The sequence below is a fragment of the Cibotium barometz genome, chromosome 13 (assembly GCF_041138505.1).
Source record: "Cibotium barometz isolate CiBa-2024 chromosome 13, ASM4113850v1, whole genome shotgun sequence".
NCBI classification, from domain to species: domain Eukaryota; kingdom Viridiplantae; phylum Streptophyta; class Polypodiopsida; order Cyatheales; family Cibotiaceae; genus Cibotium; species Cibotium barometz.
Window position 1 is genome coordinate 52,697,022 of NC_141058.1, and position 20,854 is coordinate 52,717,875.

General features: G+C 41.5%; 2 protein-coding genes across 2 annotated transcripts; one reads left to right on the forward strand and one right to left on the reverse strand.

Annotated features, from left to right (window-relative positions):
* Nucleotides 1–5,537: 5,537 nt before the first annotated feature.
* On the forward strand, nucleotides 5,538–7,852 carry LOC147632823 (thioredoxin-like 2, chloroplastic). The gene is made up of 4 exons (XM_086807708.1): nucleotides 5,538–6,042; nucleotides 6,855–7,037; nucleotides 7,188–7,352; nucleotides 7,483–7,852. The coding sequence occupies exons 1-4, from the start codon at nucleotides 5,830–5,832 to the stop codon at nucleotides 7,570–7,572; spliced, it is 651 nt and encodes a 216-aa protein (XP_086663834.1). The 5' UTR covers nucleotides 5,538–5,829; the 3' UTR covers nucleotides 7,573–7,852.
* A 1,336-nt stretch (nucleotides 7,853–9,188) lies between these two features.
* On the reverse strand, nucleotides 9,189–20,441 carry LOC147632824 (ribosomal RNA small subunit methyltransferase-like). Its single transcript, XM_086807707.1, has 2 exons — nucleotides 20,064–20,441; nucleotides 9,189–10,025 (listed from the first exon to the last, which is right to left on the reverse strand). Exons 1-2 carry the CDS (start codon nucleotides 20,373–20,375, stop codon nucleotides 9,261–9,263), a joined length of 1,077 nt encoding a protein of 358 aa, XP_086663833.1. The 5' UTR covers nucleotides 20,376–20,441; the 3' UTR covers nucleotides 9,189–9,260.
* Nucleotides 20,442–20,854: the final 413 nt, after the last annotated feature.

A 20,854-nucleotide genomic window follows, 5' to 3' on the forward strand; every position in this document is an offset into this window, starting at 1 on the left:
CATGACAAGCTTAGACAAGTTTAGTGCTATAATTAACGTGGGCAACGACAGCTCTTAGGAGGACTTGCAACCAGCGTGGGAGGCGTTAACCTGTGAAAGACAATTCAACCTCTGAATTGCCAAGATCTACAACATATATGGCAGCTATTTCAACAGACATTCTTTCATGTCGGATACAGAAAGCACCTGCTTGTGCTTCTCTGCGCTTTCAGCTTGTGATTAAAGTGTTTTTGAGGTCGTAAAAAAAGCAGAAACTCTTGATTGATTTTGCACTGGAAGATTATTAACCTTTATGCTCCATTTTGCAGTCACCTTTGGGGCAGTTTATGAGCCTTCGTGCTCAGTCTTACAGTGGCAATTTTCTGGTTTTCTTTAATGGTTTCCACAGGCTACATCACTTGGTTTTCTCCATTGCCAAGCTTGGATTCATTGGATGCACTTATGGAGACATTTCTACTTTCAATGATGGAATGTGTTTGCATTGTGGAATGGCTCTTCAAGATCCTCAATGCTCCTTCATTTCCATGGTGATTGATACATTGGTGTGAGTGTTCTTGGTTGCCTATGGTTGATTTTCAAGCAAGATATTGGCTATCCCCTTCACCCCATTAACGTGATATTTCATCACAAGGGCAAGGTGAAATGCACTTGGACCCCTATTGATCAAAGATTCACCACATTGAAGCTTCAATGGTGTCTCTTGATTGATTAAAGATTCACCACATTGAAGCTTCAATGGTGTCTCTTGATTAAGGTCTAGTCATAGCCTTAGATGCCTTACACATGCATATGAAGTTCATGGGTGATTTACTTGGACAATAGTGATAGCTATGAAGTGAAGGCAAAGGGATGAAGTGATATCCATGAAAACAGTGAGGTTTCTATTTGTAACACATCAAGCACTAGAACTTGATGAAAGTTTTTCAACGATGAACTTATTTAATATTTTATTGTTTAACCATTTGTATCGCAAGAATGCAAAAAACATTGTTACTTGCTTTAAGCATTAATGTGAAAGATATTTCAAATGAGTTTGGGATACTGTGGAGCTACATGGTGGTATGTTGAATGCAAAAGACATTTCAAATGAGTTTGGGACTATGTTGAATTCCCTAATTGATCCCAAAGAGATAATAAATAAATTAGGTATCTTGGGCAAACTATGTGGGAGCAATACAATGAGTCAAAATTGGGGTCCATAACTAGATTGTAGAAATTCAAGTGCTGTTTATTTAAAACATTCTCTCTTTGGATTTGGATTAAAGTGTTTATTTAAAACATTCTCTCTTTGGATTTGGATTAAAGTGTTTATTTAAAGAGAGAATGTTTAAAACTAAGAATGTTAGAATCTCGTTAGAATACTCAAGATCGCTAATCTAAGATAAATAAGTGTTTAATGGCTTTGCTTCATTAAAAAAATCCTACAAGATTACCTTGATGAAAATCTAGATACATGTATGTACCTATATATTGCTAAACCTAAAATATGGAATTTTCCATTTGAAGATGCCTATGTTTTATGGACGTTGCCATGGAAAAGGTGGGCATAGTTCATCCTTGGATGCTCAAAGGGGGATCAAAGGCCACTAGTTTCCAAACTCATGACATAAAAGTGGTTTCATGACACTTAGGTTTATTCATTTATTACTATAGAGAGTACTAAAATTTAGATGCCACTAGGGTAGATTCAAACCCAATACCTCTTTTTGTAGGTTATACTTTGCATGGTTGCATAAGCTTGGATCATACCCTCGTTGTTTCCTTAAAGTTGCACATGAACCTCTACCCTTGTTCCTCCCTTCACCATGGTTGTTATAGGTTGTGTTGCTTGTCACCTTCACCTGTACACATAAACAACACAAAAAAATAAAAGGGAAAAACCAAACCTTTGTTTGTCTCCTTCACCTATACACGTAAATAAACACAAGCAAATGAATAACTAACACAAAACCTAACCCTAGACAACGGGCTCTAGACCAAGTGGTGGTGTACCAAGGATGTGGGGGCATAGGTCTGGGTCCAAAAAGGTGGCATATCTTATAGTCACAAACTCTCGTAACTCATCAAACATAAACTTCCATCTCCCCCCCTTCTCTCTCTCTCTCTCTCTCTCTCTCTCTCTCTCTCTCTCTCTCTCTCTCTCTCTCTCTCTCTAAAAAGTGCTTTGATTCTCCCCCCTCTCCTATCCCTCCAGCATCTCCAAGAGTTGATATGGTCTTCATCAGCGTGTCTTTTACATTGAAGGATCACTACTTCAATGGTAACACTTGTTCAAAGTGTTGCCATTGAAGGACTCAATCACTACTTCAATGGCAACACTTGTTCAAAGTGATATGTAGGATTGCCATGGTTGAGGCATGTTCAACCTCTTTTTCTTGGCTTTCACTAAGATGATGAAATATTTTAAGTAGTGGTAATTCTCTCTCTCTCTCTCTCTTTAATACTTTGATTCTCCCCCCTCTTCCACCCCACTAGCCTCTCCAAGTGTCCATGATGGTCTTCATCAGCTTGTCCTTTGTATTGAAAGATTCAATGACTACTCTCTCTGACATAAAAAATTATTCATTGTGGTATGTAGGATTTGCCATGTTTAATTTATTGTCAGAGTAGTCATTGAAAGATTCAATGACTAACTCTAACATAAAAAAATATTCATCATCATGATATGTAGGATTTTCTATGGTTAACGCATTGTTCAAAGCATTCTTTATTTTTTTAAAATCACTAATACAATAAACCATTTTAATTAATCGAGTAATTTTTGTAGATGCCTACGAGAGCCTTATTCGTGAATGTGGCAACAAAGGAAAATTTTTGTATTCATACACTTACAATGGTGGGTGGGTACTCAAATATGTGGTGTGTCTTTGTCTTAGGGTTAGAAGGATCATGTGTAAAGAGATCTAATACCCTAATTCTTTATATAAATACCCCCCCCATAGGGAATGAAAGAGAGGGACACTTTCTCCTTTTGGAAAGGCTCTTTCCCCTCTTATTGTTGGGAATGACAGAGAGAGACTTTTTCCTTTCGATAGCAAGGCCCTTAGACCCTTTGTAATTTTACTTTGGATTCTTTCCTTTTGGCCGCAAGGCCCTTAGGCCCTTTGTAATTTTACTTTGGATTCTCTCCTTTCGATAATAAGGCCCTTTTGCCTTTGTAATTTTACTTTGGATTTTTTGTAATCATTGGCTCCATCTCATTTTTTATCTAGATTATATATTTTAATCTTGATTAATAGTCCTTAATCTAATCAATCAAATTGAGAACTAAAAATGGCATAGATTCCAAGCTTGATGAAGCTTCATTACAATGAGAACTGTGGAGGAGTATCATGGACTTTAACACTTTGAGTGAATCTTGTTATTTATCTTTTCTTCTAGATTGACTTGCTTGAATGAGATTTGCGAGTTTGGCAGAACTTCGATACTATATATGCAATATTAAATGGGGTGGCTAGCTAGAGTAATGTTACTCACAATCAAGATAACTTCCAAATGAATAGTAAATATGAAAATATCTCAAAAGGATTAGATAGCCAACACACGAGTGTAACTCTCTCTCTCTCTCTCTCTCTGTCTCTCTCTCTGTCTCTCTCTCAATGTCATTTCTTCAAAAAGTACACTCGAAAGCACACAAGAGAAACTAGAGTTGATTGCCACCCATGTGTGTGTGTGGAAGGTGCAAGTCAACCATCATGTGACAAGAGAAACTATAGTTGATTGCCATGTGTATGTAGAAGGTGCAATTCAATCATGTGACACATTGATTGATCCATGTGTATGTGGAGTTGATTGCCATGTGTATGTGGAAGGTGCAAGTCAATCATGTGACACATTAAGTGATCCATGTGTCCCTAGTGGAAAGACCACACACAATATGTGCTCTTCCTCTAAGGCTCCACTTTTTATTTAAAATCATATCCACACATTTTCAACAAGTCTACATTTAAGTTTGAAACTAAGTCTTCATAAAGGAGAGTGACAAAAGTACTATCATGATAGCCACAAAGGGAGCATACATTTCTTAAATATCTCTGAATATATCATGCCCAAGGTCACTACATGTGTCATGATTGTGAAATCCTTAGCTGCATAAACCATTAAAAATTAGGTGTGTATCACCATTCTTAAAGGACAACAATCTTTTTGCTAGCTAAGCTCCAATGTTAATAAGGAAATCGACATAAAGTTTTGAATGCACTCTCAAAAAGGACACATGAGGGAGGCACTCAGTTCATGTGTGGATTGTTGATACATACCTTGTAGGAAAATAACGACAGAGAATTAATGAGAAAACACAATCAGACTTATTGTAACAACTATTCAAACATGGAGTTGGAAAAGTGCATGACTAATAGCACGAAAAAGGATTAAGGCTAGTCATGCACATGTGCATATCCTATGATGAGGTTGATGGTTAGGGAAGCCTTATACACACGACTAGGCACCAATTCTAGAAAAAAACCTCCTTTAGTGTATTTTTCAAGTCTAAGATTGAAAAAAAGACTAATTGAAATTTTGGCTTGACTTGAATCTAATGGCTGAGATTTTGAAAAATTGTAGCTATAGAACTGATTGATGTGTAGATTTTTGAAAGAAAGAAAAACGAGCCAAGGCAAGGACATTTTCTTAATTTGACTTTTTGGAAAATATGTTTTCTCTAAGATTGCAAGGCACTTGTTGTAGAGAGCTTGAGGGTAGGCTGCCGCCAACTGAATGCCCATGTGGCCAATGGTGTGTAACTTATTAGCTATGTGGGTTTTTTAACGAGAAAGGGGAGATCTTCAAATCCCCGCAAGCTCCATCCAGTCCATGGTAAGAGACCAAGCCTGGGCACACAAGTTGCTACTACAAAAGGGAACTCAATGCCTCTTATGGTAATGACATGGTCTACCCGGTCAAAATATGGGATAGGTTGATTGGTATTTCTACTTATAGAAGTAAGGCAACAACACTTGGACCAAGTGCAACTTCAATTATGACAAATTCACTTGATAGGCCTTGTTATAAACCAAGCATAGTTATAACATCAAATTTCTTGTTTGTTAGAGCTCCTCCTTGGCATTGTCCTTCCGACCTTTACGCACATGAAATGGAGAGAGAACGGTTTCATACTTGCATGGGCGAGAGATATGACTTAATGTGGCACGGGAGAGGAGTATTCATAAATCAAAGCTTTAAATTAGATAAAGAGTTTTTGCAGAATTTATCCGAGCAAAGTCATTTTTGGTGTTGCCCAACATTGGGTAGTTGCAATGGGGTGTCTCCTTTATTGTTAACAACTAGGAGACCTACCACACCATACTAACTGGACGGTGTGCACACACATGCACACAATGTTGCCTTTTGATGGGCAGCCTTATCTAACATGCACGCACGCACGCACGCATGCACACCCATGCATAGTTCTCTCTCTCTCTCTCTCTCTCATAGCATAAGTCATTCACGTGACACCAAATTGACTTTAATTTAGTGGTTGAGAAATTGATCTTGTTAGGGGAAAAAAATGAAAATGAAATGTTAGGTGGTTCGCTAGCACACACCGAGGAAGCAAAGTCTGGTTTCGATTCCACCTCGTGAACGCGGATTCCGTGGTTTTATATAGCGGTGCAGCCAAAGCCCAATTTAGACGCAAATTCCCCCACCATTCAAAAATCTTCACAGGTTGCAGGGTTCCCTGTGTTTTGCAATTTAGGGTTTTCGTGTCGGACTTTGAGGATTAGGGTTTTGTGAGTTCTAGAATTCATCTCTCTAGCGCTTCCCGAGCTCGGAGTTTTAGGGTTTTGCACAATTTTGAGTTTTTGGGTTTGGTTCAGCCGCATTGAATCCATGGCAGAAACGCTTCAAAGCACGCTCTACCATAGTCATTCTTTGGCATCTCCGCCTTCAACAAGCAGAAGCTTGGCATCTGCAGCGCTCTCGTTTTCGGCAATTTCTGGTTCGCACTCTGCATCTTGCCGCCTGAGATCTTTTCATCTCGAAGGGGCAATTTCAACGGGCAGAGGCTTAAGAGGAGTTCCCCGGGCACACACTGAACTCCAGGTCCGTGTTAATCTCTTGATTACCTAGAATATTGGTATTAAAGCTCTTGATTACAGTGTGCTACTTCAAAGCTGTTCCACTGCCACTGCCACTGCCACTGCCACAGCCATTGCTTTTCCAGATGCACTTCACAAAAGCTCTAATGTGTATGTATGTGTTTATTTATATGTACGTGTATGCACATATCTGTATGTATGCATATGCACATATGTATGTATGCATATAAATATAAATATGCTTACATATTGATGTGTTTGTGCATGCACGTATGCACATATAGACGTGTTAAATTATGGGTTATGGCAGATGCAATTCATGAGAGACCATCAACTTCAGAATGCTACTAACTGTACATACATACATGTGTACTTATGTATTTATATGCATGTGTATGTGCACATACGAAAGCACATATAGACGCTGGGAAGTTTCAGGCTGTTCCAGATGCAATTATGGCTGCTGAGAAACCATCGACACCATAATTTCTAGAGTTAGTTTGTGTGCCATGGAGCCCCATATGGCACGTCTTTGGCGCAGTAAAAATACATGTTGACCTCAGGGTATTCACAATTTCATGCTGGGTTTCCATAGATCTTTCTATAGAGTGGAACGTATGGTGATACAGCTACTTCAAACTTCTTATAGGTGTTGTAATAATATGCACAGCTCAGTGAGGCAGTGAATGTTCAAGCTACTGCTGTCTAGCATCTGCAATCATCCTGAGTGTGTATTTTACACTTAGGGCAATTTACATGTGGTAGCTTAATCTTACTGAAAGCATGCCATTGATGGTCGTTCTGAATGGTTTGCAGGATCGATCATCGGCAGCACCTGATGATAGTATTAAATGGTGGGAAAGAGATTTAGGTGCTACTCTGACAGATGTTCACTCCACACAGGAGCTCACAGATGCAGTAGCAGCTGCCGAAGGCAAACTAGTAGTCGTGGAGTTCTTCGCTTCTTGGTGTGGCTCTTGCAGAGCTTTGTATCCAAAGGTATGCTCCTAATTGCCAAAGGCCTCAATACTTGATTTACTAAAGAAAGCATGCCTGCATGAAGGATTTGTCCCCGATTTTTTTATGCAAGAAATTTAGAAATGTTTCTTTTGAGTAAAACGGTAAAGAGGATGATGTATTGTTTGGCAGTTATGCAAGCTAGCAGCAGAACACCAAGATATTGTGTTCGTTAAAGTAAATTTTGATGAGAACAAAGCACTTTGTAAGAGTCTAAACGTCAAAGTACTTCCATACTTCCACTTTTATCGGGGGGCACTTGAGCAGCTGGATTCATTTTCTTGCTCCATCACAAAGGTTGGGGACTGTTTTACCCAAATGAAGTGTTTGATGTTTGGTTTCTGTTTGTAACTTACTCATGTTATTGAGGAAAGCTTTATGTGGTTTGCTAGACTCCATGTCTCACTATTCATCTTTGCTCTTCCAGTTGCAAAAGCTTAAAGATGCCATTGCAAAATATAATGCTGCAGACCAAAATGTTGATGCTGAAGGTAGCCTCAATGATGCCAATAGTTAAACAACAAAAAGACAAGATGAGCAACAAAGCACTGTTGGGTCAACATGATCGTTGGGGATAATCATAATTGCATTCAGCGGCCAAGTAATAACATATTATTGTAAAGCGAATTCTCTCTCATATTTACACTCCACTAGCTAAACAATATGAAAGACAATACGATAGACTTTGATATACGAATTTATTTATGAGCTTTGTGCTTTCAATTGTTCTTGTAAGGGATCATTCGTGGCATCATGTAACTTGTTCTTACATATGGTGCTATAAGAGGGGTTGCCTACTGATCAATCTAGCAAGGATCACACATCCTCAAATCATCCTATGAGAATAGTTTTGATGTGCTTGGTGTGTCCCATGGCCATACCACACCAAGCCCTCAGGAAGGGCTTTGCTCAGGCAGTCTAATCTTGGTAAACAAATGTTCCAAGTCACTAAGATTGAGAAAACACTTCTATAATAATTGCCAGTTTGCTTCTTGCTATAACAAACTCAAAGTTTCTCAAAAACAAATGTTAAAGAATTGATATAGAACTTAGTTCACTTGTCTAATTTGATTTTACATGTAATTTTAATAAGTTCTCGTTTCTATAAAGAGATTGAAGAGTGGCTCAAGGATTTTTGTAATGTTAGGTGATAAGTGGAAAACAGTCAAACTTAACTTCATTGAAGACTTTGATAACCGAGTGTCAACTAAACGCTTGCTACAGATGATAATAAGCTATCTAGATGATCTACAATCACATACATAATCCACATTCACATGCTCCCAACTATTTTTGTGGGCATGCCAAAGTTTTGAGTTCTTATTCCGAACCTTGGCAGACTGCATCTTTTCATCATTGGTCAAAAGTACTTTTGCCCAAGTTGAAATGTTTCTAAATCTACATGCACGAGTAGTTTTCCTGTTGTTTGCCTTGGAAGCCCAGCTAAGCATTTGCATGAACTTTTTTCCTTCAAAGACGACATTTTAAATGTAGTTCAAGTAAACTCTCCCAGGAACTTGCCCGAATTCACCCAGAGACAGACAGATCTATGATTCGTGAAAACTTAAGCCATAGTCTTGTACTTCCTCTAAATCACAATCATGATCCCAAAGAGGATACCTACTGTTACTTACTAATGCTGGGCGTATATGTGCCATGCTTGTACATGAATTCAGTAGGACAATCCCTTTTGAGATGCGTAAACCACAAGCCAATTTTTGTATTTAACGTTGCATGAGTAGGACAATCCCTTTTTGAGATGCGTGAACCATAAGCCAATTTTTGTATTTAATGTTTTGCAAGATGGAAGATGGGACCAAGAACCTATAACACGAAGTGATGTTTATCAATTAGCATAGGTCTAAAGTGAACCCAATGTCTGCATCCTTCCTTAAGCTTTCCTTTTTGTTTTTGCAACAGACAAATCTCATGAGATTTTGAAGTTTTAATTATAGTTTTTGAGAGCTCTAGAAACTTGCAAGCAAAAGCAAACTAGCAATAATATAACATGGAACTTGTGGATGAGGTGAAACCTTCCCTACGTAGATTAGGGAGAATTCTTATTGCACACAAAAATACAGAAAAGAATTGCCTAATACCTTCTCCTACCAGATTGTATCATGCTCAAATGTAACTCACAATCAACATCTGTACTTACAGCACAAGACAAGCATTTTACTGTACTTCACAGATACACAGCAAAAGCTAAGCAAAATGGATTCCCTCCTTATTGAACATCGACAAAAGCATCAAGAAATCCTCCTGTGCAAGCTTTGACGATCTTTTGTCCTCAAAGCTGCCTGCTCTCAAAACTTTCAAAACTTTTTCCTTAAACTGTGAAGTCCCTTGCATCTCGCCATCATCATCATTATCATCATCCAATTCCATGTCTTTTTCTTCTCTTGTGCCAATCTCCCCATCTTCAACTACGTCCATGCTCATACACATATCATCAGTGGTATCCCCAAGCATTGCAGCATCTACATCACCAACTTGTACACTAGCCTCTTGCAAGGCTTGAAAGGTCTTAAAATTCTTTTCAATCAATAAGAGTACATTCTTCTGTCGAAAAATCGCACCAAGAGTCTTGTTCTTGCGGCTGAAACATAGCCTGATCAAGCCATCCCACTCCTTGAAGCTGATGGGAGGAAGGGGGTTACGAGGCTCTATGCGAACAACAGAGGAGTCTACTTTAGGAGGAGGCCTAAAGTTATTCTTATTTACCTTCAGAAGATGGTAGACTCTCGAAAGGAGCTGTGTATTGACGGAGAGCCTGCAATAGAGAGAATCTCCCGGCTTGGCAACGAGGCGCATGGCAAACTCTCGTTGGAACATGATGACAGCACATCGAAATACAGGCCTGTGTGAGAGCAGCTTGAACGTTATAGGAGACGATATCTGGTATGGGATGTTAGCCACACACACATCAAAGTAGGGAAGCTCTGTTTTGAGGATGTCCCCTTGTATAACCTGGAACAGCCAGTAATCATCTTAGAATGAGAAGGAATTGGCATTCATAAATACCTTTAACTCAACTGCATAACTGAAATAATATAGAGCCTCTATTAAGCAAGAAAGATAACACTCAAATAATAGAACTCCCAAAAAGAAAGTTCATGCGGCATACAAAACTTTGTAGCTGTGTTGTAGGTCACTCTCTTTGGAAAGCCACTAGGGTCATCCAAGTATTACCCATCTGTTTAAGTGCAAGAAGCAGCAAAAGTAGACTTGAGCTAGTTCCAAGGCACACTCACTATTAACCTATATCAGGTATCTGAGCACACTCAGATACCTGAACTATTAACGTATATTTACTTATGTGAGCAAATGAGCAAAAGCCTTATGTCTGAGGATGAACATTGCATGTCAATTGCAGGAGCAGCCAGGCAGCCAATAGAGCATGTCGGGCAGGCTGATAAAAGGTGATCTATAGCCATGTGGGCTGAGACCTGGGATCAACATCTTCAGTAACATTTTGTACTTGAAATTCAGTTGTAAACATTTTCAGTACATAATACAATTCAGTAATTTTGAGGCTACTTATGTGTGCTTGTGTTTGAGTTCCACTGCACTACTCTCTCTCTATTCTAAAAATCCTAGCACATGGGCACAAGTACTCTAAAGTGGGTATCGGAGCCTTGTCTGAAAATGGCTTTTTGTCCAGCCCTAAAAAAGGACTTTTCTGGATTTATTAGATTTTCCCTCTTTTTTGTGTCTTTGCTGCTGGCCGGCAGCCTTTAGCCTAGCCAACCAACAGCCCCACACACTATATATAGCCTTGCCTCATCACTTCACCACTTGTACCACTTCATAGACATATTCGGTACCACTTCTGCTGCTGTTGCTGCTGCCGGGGACTGCACATCATCTGCTTCATCATCATCGGCTCTTCAGGTCGGCACATCAGTGTTTTACATCAGGCCACACCTTGGGACAGCAGCCCACTCTCTGCTAGAGGTCAGTACATAAGCGCTTTATATCAGGCCACACTTTGGGACAGCAGCCCACTCTCTGCTACAGTAGAGGACTTCAGCGTTTTTCCTCAGCTCATGGGACAGCAACCCACTCTCTGCTACACAGTACAGCACTTCAGTGTTGTATCATCAGTACCTATCTTGGGACAGCGATGTTGCGAGCTTTCATGTGACGGCAGCCCTCTCTGCTCCTCACCATCAATGCAGCACCCTTGTCACCAAAGATTAGTAGTGCTATGTGAGAACACGGCTTACAGATTAGTAGTGCTATGTGAGAACATGGCTTACCAGGGGCACTTTTTCCCATTGGGTTTTCCCCCTTCGACATCTAGTGTGAAAGGACACTACACTTTATATCTTGTACTTGTACTTCATTTTCTTGTCACTTAATATATGTGCAAGTACTTCTCCCACTCTAGCCCCCAATTGTGTTGCTTCCTGTGAGTGTGTGTGCTTCATCGCTATACATACCCTAACTCCAGCATCCAAGAGGGCCAACATTTAGTATTAGAACTTCTGAATCTGATCATTTTAGGGTTTCAGTAATTCAGGGTTTTTCAGCCCGTTTTAGGGTTTTTTTCTCTAAATTTGATCAAACCCTCCATACACAAGGGACTCATAGACTGTCCTGAATCTAATTCTGCAAGCGTTTTCAGAAATCCCTAATTTTTCAGTTGTACGAACAGTCTGTACAATTGTAACTTCAAATGTGTGTTCGCCTCGCTTTGCTGCATCTGTCTGTACAACTCTGAACTGATTTGGACCAATCTGTACAATACATGCTGCAATATACAGCATTTGTACCTTCTATGCATAGGTAATTTGTAAAATTTAGGGCTTTTTGACAATTTCTGCTTAATTGCAAAATTGAAGCTGTTTGCTACACAAATTTGGGGTTTTTGGATTTTTGTGCAATTAGCGCGCATTACAGCCCAATTGCATACATAAATTTGGGGCTTTTCTGTTTAGGAGCACCATTGCTGCCCCTTTATAGGTTTTGGGCACATATTTGTTATATACAGTCAATTTGTAGGCATTTTGTGGGTAATTCATTTGCACAGGATCAGCTGAGTTGCGTAGCACAGCACATTGGTGCTTTTGGGATTTGCCTACAGAAGTGTTTGCTCTTTCAAGAGAAGTATTTTGCAAGTTGTCAGTTTGTGCATTCAGTCATTATATGGCACACAAGATGTATTTGGTGTACTCACACAAGACAATAAGTTGGATGGCACCAACTATTCGCTTTGGAGCTTTATGGTCAAAAATGTGCTTGTGGCTAAAACCCTGTGGGGTTATGTGAGCGGGGATGAACCTCGTCCTGCAGACATTGCATCTGCCACTCGAGGGCGAGGTGTTGCAATCCGGAAACGTGTGCACAAAAAATCTTAATCCATACATAACATCATGGCATAATACATAGGCATCTGACAAGACATAAGCATGCTTTGAAATCCATTGAAATAATAATATGAAAGCCTGCACAAGACACAGCACTAGGGGCTGAAGTTGGGCCAGCCCCTAAGGTATCTTTATTACCAACAGAGTGTTCCAGTCCAAGAGAAGGGGTGCCAGAGAGTAAGCACTCTGCACGTTGGCACCGGATACATCTAGATCTCAGCCTTCCAAGAGTGCTTCGGGCACAGCCATACTCTAGTATGTGATCACACCCTCTAGCAATAGTGTTGTCCCGAATTACCAACCATGAAAACCTTAGCTTTGGCCACCCGAAGGTTCCACCCTTAGAGCCACAAGCCTCACGCAGGTCTAAACACTATTTGCCTTTGATTTCGTCACAAAAAACCTTGCTAAATTGGACTGAGTAGATTATCCCACACATTTGCTCATGTAAAACGTCATAGCGTGCATGGGAAGTCTTGGAGACTATGTATCACACTGTGATCATCTAACTAAGATCCAAGATCTTAGAGAGCAATTGTTGTAACTGCTCCCTATAGGAGGCCTGACAAGGATTCAAATTTAGTCCTTAGGAAAGTAGCTTATCCCCTTTCTAATGCACTCCAAAACTGTAGGTGGGTACAAGCTTCTAGGTGGGTACTTTCCATCAACCACCCTCCCACCCACCATCCACATGTGGGGAAGAAGTATTTTTTCATGCAATACATGTTATAAATATTATTATTAAGCTTTAATAATGTTGGGCACTGTCACCAGCCTGGACATTTCCCAGTCTGAAAGGGGTCTGGTGGACTCCAGGATGTTTAAATATTTGGAAAGTACAAGCTTTGGGAATGGGGGATTATCCTAGAATACAAAGGACCACACTCCTAAAATTTAGGAGAGTTGCTATTTTTGGCCCGATCCCGATGGAAATTCTCTTCGCGTCATTACATCTGGAATTGAGGAGATACCAAGAGTTGGCAAAGTGCCTATGACAGAATGTCTACCAGTTGGGATATTTTTAGAGATAAAGTTTATGGAAGGACCCATCTCTTAGATTGGGACATGTGGCAAGAAAGTGGACCAAAGTAAGACAAGTGGCCTGACACTTGTTAGAAAGTGGATCAAAGTGAGACAAGTGGCCTCACACTTGTCACTTCAGCTATTGTGTGGCTCTCCACTTGTCATTGTAGCCTTCTCTTGCCATTTTAGCTCATGGGAGGCCCAAATCTATAAATTGGAGCCCTCTCTCTTCATTAATAGAGGCTCTCTCCCTGCACACTAGCCTCTACAACCGTTACAGGTTGCCCTAATGATGGCTACTCTCTTTCTCTCTCTCTTGAAGGCTGCCCATGAAGAATACCGGCTGTTGGGGACTGTTTTGGAGACTTCCATCGCGAAGAAATACTGAAGGCAAGGATATTTAATCATTTATTATGATTTCTAGCCATTGTACTTGTTGTACCAGCATTTGTACTTGCTGTACCAATCCTTGTACCGACTGTACCAGCTTCTGTACTTGCTGTACCAGCCACCATACCGGCTCTACCAACCATTGTACCTGCTGTACCAGCCACTGTACCGGCTGTACCAACCATTGTACCTATTGTACCGGCTGAATGGAGAGTTGTACTTGCTGTACCAGCTCTATTGCATGAAGACCCGTGGTTTTTGGGGAAGAATCAGTACCCACACGGAGGTATATGGATTATATTGTTGGCTCGGGATTTCTACAGCCTACGTTCCGGCTTGGTAGCCTTGTGTTGGGCTGTGTTATGGCATTTGTATAGGGATAATCCGGCATCTCCCGTGGGGAGAGTAAGGCCCTCAAAGCTTGTACATGATATTATTCTCCTTGGGTAATAAAATACTCCAAGGGGGGGGTCGGCCCATTCCGGCCTCTATGCAGTGTCACACGTGCAAGCTCCATTTTCAGCATTTGTGGATGTTTTGTCCAGCTTTATGTTTTATGCAAAGTGATGATGGATATATGTTAAGGCTGTGGCCATGTTTAAGTGTTTTAACATGCATTGATGGTATCAACAAGTGTGTAAAAGGCCCTAGTCCCCCGGGCACCCGCCGCGAGTTACATTGGTATCAGAGCATAGGCTTTCTTGGAAGCGGAGGCTTCCTTCTATCAATAAGGAAGAGAAAAGGTCTCAAGTGGGGACCACACTTACCATCATTGCTGTTAAGCATGGCCAGCCACTTCATAGCTTATGAAGCAAGAGGATGAGCAGTAGACAGCTTGTTGATCTAAGGATTTATGAATTCACAGAATTTTATCGTGGAAGTGTGAAGTTGGCTTTATGTGCATACGTTTAGCACTCTTTCCATATGGATATTGTGGATTATATTATCAAGCTTACAGGCAAGCTATATGGAGATATATCTCAGAATATCTTAAGGATATGGTGACAAGATATTTCTTTTGGCTTCATGACCAACCTAGCAAAGAAAAGCTAAGTATACTTTGAGTTTGCAAAGTTGGTGCTTTTGCTATTTACTATGAAGTATTTTTGATATTCACTAACCCTTGTATAGCCATGCAAGGAGAAAGGTGGTGTTGTTTGCCTTGAGATGGTTTCAGGGAAACATTGTTTATGGCTCCCTTTATTGGGATGGATTATATCTATGTAGATTTCTTTCTTGAATGAGATTTATATAGATATTGGGCTTTACAAGCAATTTCTATGGACAAATCTGTCCGAGTTTATAGAGAAGAAATCTTTGGATATCTCATGGATATGATGCTTTTATGGATAAAGTCCACCTCTACTCCAAGGTGTGTGGTTAGCACGGAGTATGTGGTAAGAGTTATGGTATACAAGGATTATGGTATACAGGTCTATGGATTCCTGGACTTCTTTTCTAGGGATTTGGATCCATCCTCAGGTTTATGGATTATGTTTATGGCTCCCTTTTACTGGGATGGATTATTCTTTTTGGCTCCCTTTATTTGGGATGCATTGGACTTATGAAACTCATGATTCACATACCCTGTGTAGTGTTCTCTTATCCTACGTGCTCTCTTGAAGATTGTTTCTACCATGTGAGGGTAGAGTGTTCTCTTGTCCTACGTGCTCTCTTGAAGATTGTTTCTACCATGTGAGGGTGGAACAATAGAGAGCCGATAGAAGGAAACATGGGCACTTCAAAGGGTAGTGACAAGCACAACATACCCTGTGTAGTGTTCTCTTGTCCTACGTGCTCTCTTGAAGATTGTTTCTACCATGTGTGGGTGGAACAATAGCGAGCAGATGGAAGGGAACATGGGCACTTGAGAGGGTAGTGTGAGTTGGTGGCCGAAATGCCTACAAACTATTGGTGGCCGAAATGCCTATAAACTATGTGTAGCAGAAATGCTTATGGAACACCAAGTTATCTATTCCTGCGAGAGTGATTGTTTTATCTTGTTACTTGAGCCCACCTCTCATCCAAGGTGTGTGGTTTGAGTACCAACACGGAGTGCAAGTGGTAAAGTGGACATGACGGGACTTATGTCTATGCCAAGGGTCATGTGGACCGATGTCTTGTTGGCAGGGGACTTATTTTGTCTCGCCCATTTACTTGGGACATGGATTATGATATCTGGACATATGGGACTGTTTTGTCTCGCCCATTTACTTGGGTCACCCCTTTGCGTTAGCACTCCTTGGCTGTCCTGGCCCTTGATTGCCTTAGCACTTGGTGAATTATGAGATAACACAATGGAATGTGGGCTCAACTATTTATACTACCACTAAAAGGCAGTCGGCCAGCTTATTATCCCAGTCGACTGTCTCTTTCTGCCCACGACTGGAATAAACAGCAATAAATGCTGAAATAAATCAAATAAAAGCTGCGCATCTTTTCCCTGATTAGTGGGCACTAGGCACCTACTGTATAAGAGACTGGGCACTGTTTGAATAATGTTTGGAGCCTGGACTGGGCTGCCCCATACTTGCCCTTACAGCCATAAATAGGTTGTACAGCCTGTATGCTTCCCCTGGCCTGCCCCTAGGGCTGTCCTACACCCCTCCATGGCCTATTCATGGCTGGTGGGTACAACCAGGGCCTTCTTGGCCCTCATGGGGGTGGTTTTACACTGTCGCCATGCCCACACAAGTACTTGGGGTAGCCCTATGGACCGGCCCCTTTCCTATAAGCAAACCCTAACTTGTCTACACAATGATCAGGCATCCGGTACCATACCAGATATACAGAATCACTCACATCATTCCAGAGGGAGACTCACAGCGCAGACTGGCACTGTTTCATGTGCAGGACAGTGCACACCTGACCTTGGACTCATGTGTACGACAATGCACACCTAACCTCGGACGACTGGGATGGATCCCTGGTTGACTCGTCCCGGACTGGGCTCACATAGGACCAATTTACCATCCCAAGTCCTACACCTTCTGTACAGATATGTCTACGTGGCATCCAAGTGCGGGATGCACGTGACATCCCCTTCTGCTTAACTTGATGGAAGCTACGTAGCCTCCAAATAATCCGTCAATAACGCCAGATAGTCTTCGAAAAACTCTTTGTCAAGCCATACCGCTCCATGGATCCCTCGGTCCTGAAACTTCGTGAGGAACTGTCTCTGTCTTCGGCCTGAGCCATGCTTGAAACGGTGCAGAAGGATCTGTTCTGGAACCATAACTTCTGCTTCATCAACAATATCTGGTTCCGCCTCGTCTTTAACTTCTAAAGGGATCGGACCTGCATATGGCTTTAACCAACTGACGTGAAATACATCGTGCATAGTCCAACCCGGAGGTAGCTTTAACTGCATAGACACCTCATTAATCTTCTTCTGGATGGGAAAAGGTCCGAAGCTCCTGAAAGACAACTTTGGGCATCGCTTGCCCACCTGTTTCAACCTTTGCTTCATAATCCGAAGATAAACCCAATCCCCTTCCAAAAACTTCATATCCCTTCTGTCTTTATTGGCCTGTCGAGTGTAGGCCTCTTGCGCTTTAGCCAATCTGTCTTTTATTGACTCTAAAATCTCATGGTAAGACTTCGTCACTCTGTTCGCTTCAGGTACTGAAGACGAGGTCTTGGTCAAAAACGACTGGAAAGGTCTTCCAAACGCTGCTTCATATGGAGTCCTGCCAATAGCTGAAGAAAAAGAATCATTCAAAACAGCTTGAACTAAAGGCAAATAAGATTCCCACTTACCTTGCTGATCGTGGACATAACACTTCAGCACATCAAAGACCAACTGGTTGTATATCTCTGTCTGGCCGTCCGTCTATGGATGGAATGCCCTGGAGAAATTCAATTTAGTACCAAAGTTATCAAACAATGCCCTCCAAAAATGACTGGTAAACTTGGCATCACGGTCTGACACTATGGTCCTAGGAATCCCGCCAATCGGGTACCAATGCCGAATGAACAACTGGGCAACATCCTCGGTGGTCACATTGGCCCTGCAAGGAATAAGCATAACGAATTTGCTAAATCTATCAACAATAGTTAAGCACTGCGTATTACGCTTACTCAGACTGGGAGGCAAATTCGTGACAAAGTCCATTGAAATATCTTGGAAAGGACCCTCAAGAATTGGCAAGGGCTGTAACAACCCTATCTTCTTTCCACGAGGAGCTTTCACCTTTTGACAAATATCACAGCATTGTACATATGTAAACACATCTCGCCTCATCTTTGGCCAATAATATTGTCGTTCCAATTTCTCCAGAGTTGAATTCATGTCCCTATGACCACCAGTATTGGCGTCATGGGCATCATGGAGAAGATTTCCCTGAACGACTTCATGACACATAGTTAGCCTTTGTAGAAAAGCCAACCATCGCGTATCAGAAAGTGGCATGGTCCTGTGGCATCCAATGCCTGTTCCCACTGCGTACCGAATTCCTCGGAATCCACGTACCTATGCTTCATGTCATCTAGTCCTGTACCAACAAGATCGAGTCTAGTGGTCTGAATCGAAGCCACTTGTCCCTTCCTGCTCAAAGCATCGGCCACTGGATTGGCCTTTCCTAGAAGGTACTAAATCATACCACCGAATTGCTGGAATATCTCGCTCCAGCGCTGTTGTCGGTCAATCCACTGTGCACTTGGCATTGTCTGAATCCAACATAAAGCCTGATGGTCAGTGCGAACCTCAAAGTCACGGCCATAAAAAAAATGTTTCCAATGTTTCAAGGCCTGTATAACTGCAAGGAGTTCACGATCGTAGATTTTTCTCTGCGGGGGCAGTAACTTACGAGACATGTAAACTACTGGATGACCATTCTGTTGTAACACACCGCCATTTGCAATATTACTCGCATCGGTGATCACCTCAAATGGCTCGTCCCACGAGGCAAGTGCGAAACAAGGCGCTTCTGACAAAGCCACCTTGAGGTTCTGGAATGCCTCCAACGCTCGTGGAGTCATTCGAATCCGTTGCCTTCTTGTCTTCACTCCCTTTAGCACATCGGTGAGATCTGCAAAGAGGTCAGAAAACTTGTCTATGTGGGTGGAGTATGCATGGCATATACCCACAAAGGATCTGATGTCATAGGCTGTCTGAGGTATTTCCCAATTGACAATCTCGGCTACTTTAGCCGGATCAAGTCGAATGCCTTCTGCACTAATTATGTAAAGGCCAAATGATGTTATTACAAGAGGCAGCCCCAAGTGTACATGAGCGAGATCATCCACCATTGTGCAAGAGAGGGTGGTTTTTGACGTTGGAAGAATGTGAACAACATAGAAGTGAAGTAGTCCTTGGCAAGTTAACCTAAGTGCATCCCTCGTCCTTAGCAAATGACACCATCCTAGCACTTGTTATACTTTCCCATGCTAGCACCACACCAAGTATTACAAATTTTTGGCATGGGTGCTAACTGCTGGGCTATAGTCCAAGAGGCGAGTATTACAAAAGCAGGGTAGAAGACTGCTTCTTCCACCTACCAAATGAGATTACCTAGGAATGTGGCTGTATACCATTTGGTATTTTCAAAAGCAAAATACTTACGACACTGAGGAACATGCCTCCATGTAGGGATCCTATCCTACCCCTACAGTCTAAACCAAACTGAAAACACCTTGGCATCTAGGCTTAGGTTTTTACCAAGGGAAGTGAGGAATTGTAAGAACTTGTGTTACAGACATGTAACAAAAGATGAGCTTTGCATGAGTTCAACAAAGTTTAGTCAACTTAACTCTTCAGCTAAACTCAGGCTTAGGCTAGACAGATTCACTGATCGACCTCTTCGGCACATGACATATTTCAATCACGTGACTCATCATCCTTTGATTGCATGATTAATGCTTTAATTACGTATTCAATCCTGTAATTCCATGATTATTTTTATGTAAGATGATAAGTCTTCTGCTTCAGCACACAAAAAATAAAAAATATTTCTCCAAAATCTATTTGATTCTCCAGAGTCTCTAATCAATCCTTTACAATTTATGATAAATTCTCCAAAATCTCTAACTCATCCTAAAACCAGTGGCGAATGCAATTAAACACCTTTTAAATTGTCAATAATTAATTCTCCAAAATCTCAACTAATCCTGAAACCAGTAACTAATTCAAGGCGAACGCAATTAAATACCTTTACTACACTAATCAAGAAGATAAAAATAGTAAACAGATAATCAACTTACTAAAGAGCTTCCGAGGCAAAACCTGGAGTTTGGTGGCGTAAGCTGTGCCCTGCACGCGGCGTTGGAGCTCGAGAACCATGCGAGGGTCGAGCTCGACGGCGATGACCTTCTTGGCGACCTCAAGCAGCTTGAGGGTAAGGTTACCCGTGCCGGGACCGATCTCAAGAACCACGTCCGTGCTCTTGAGGCCGGCCTTCTGGACGATGCTCTGCACGACGAGGGGGTTCTTCAGAATGTGCTGGCCCTTCGCTTTCAGGAACTGGATGCCGCCCACTCCACCTGCGTGTCTTTGCGCTACGGCCGCCCTCGACTTCCTGCTCTTTCCGCCCGCCATAGCAGAAAATGTCTAGGGCTTCCAACAGCAGAAAGGGCTTTTGAGAGAGAAGAGCGCGCGCGCGGATTGATTGGGCGTCCGGACACCGAGGGTGTAGGCTCACACGACCATGTGAAACGGCCCACTAATGTGAACTAAACAAGGATTGTTAATTTGACCAATTATATAATTGCTTTTGCAAGTTGTGACCACAAGAAGCACGGTACTCATGGGGCCAATTGCAAGACAAAAGAGAATGCTCGTGCAGTTGTGCCTCTGGTCTCTCATGTTGTGCATTTAGAATGTACAATAATGCTGTTGGAAGACCAAATTACCCAATAATTTAAGTCACAAAAGAAAATACTTGCAAACACATAACAAAAAAAAATCATTACACAAGATTGGGTCCATTTTGCTTCCACACAAGAATGAGCCCGTGTTTCCTCTTCATATATTTTTAATCATATTCACTTGAAATAGTTTCTGGAGCTCAAAATAGC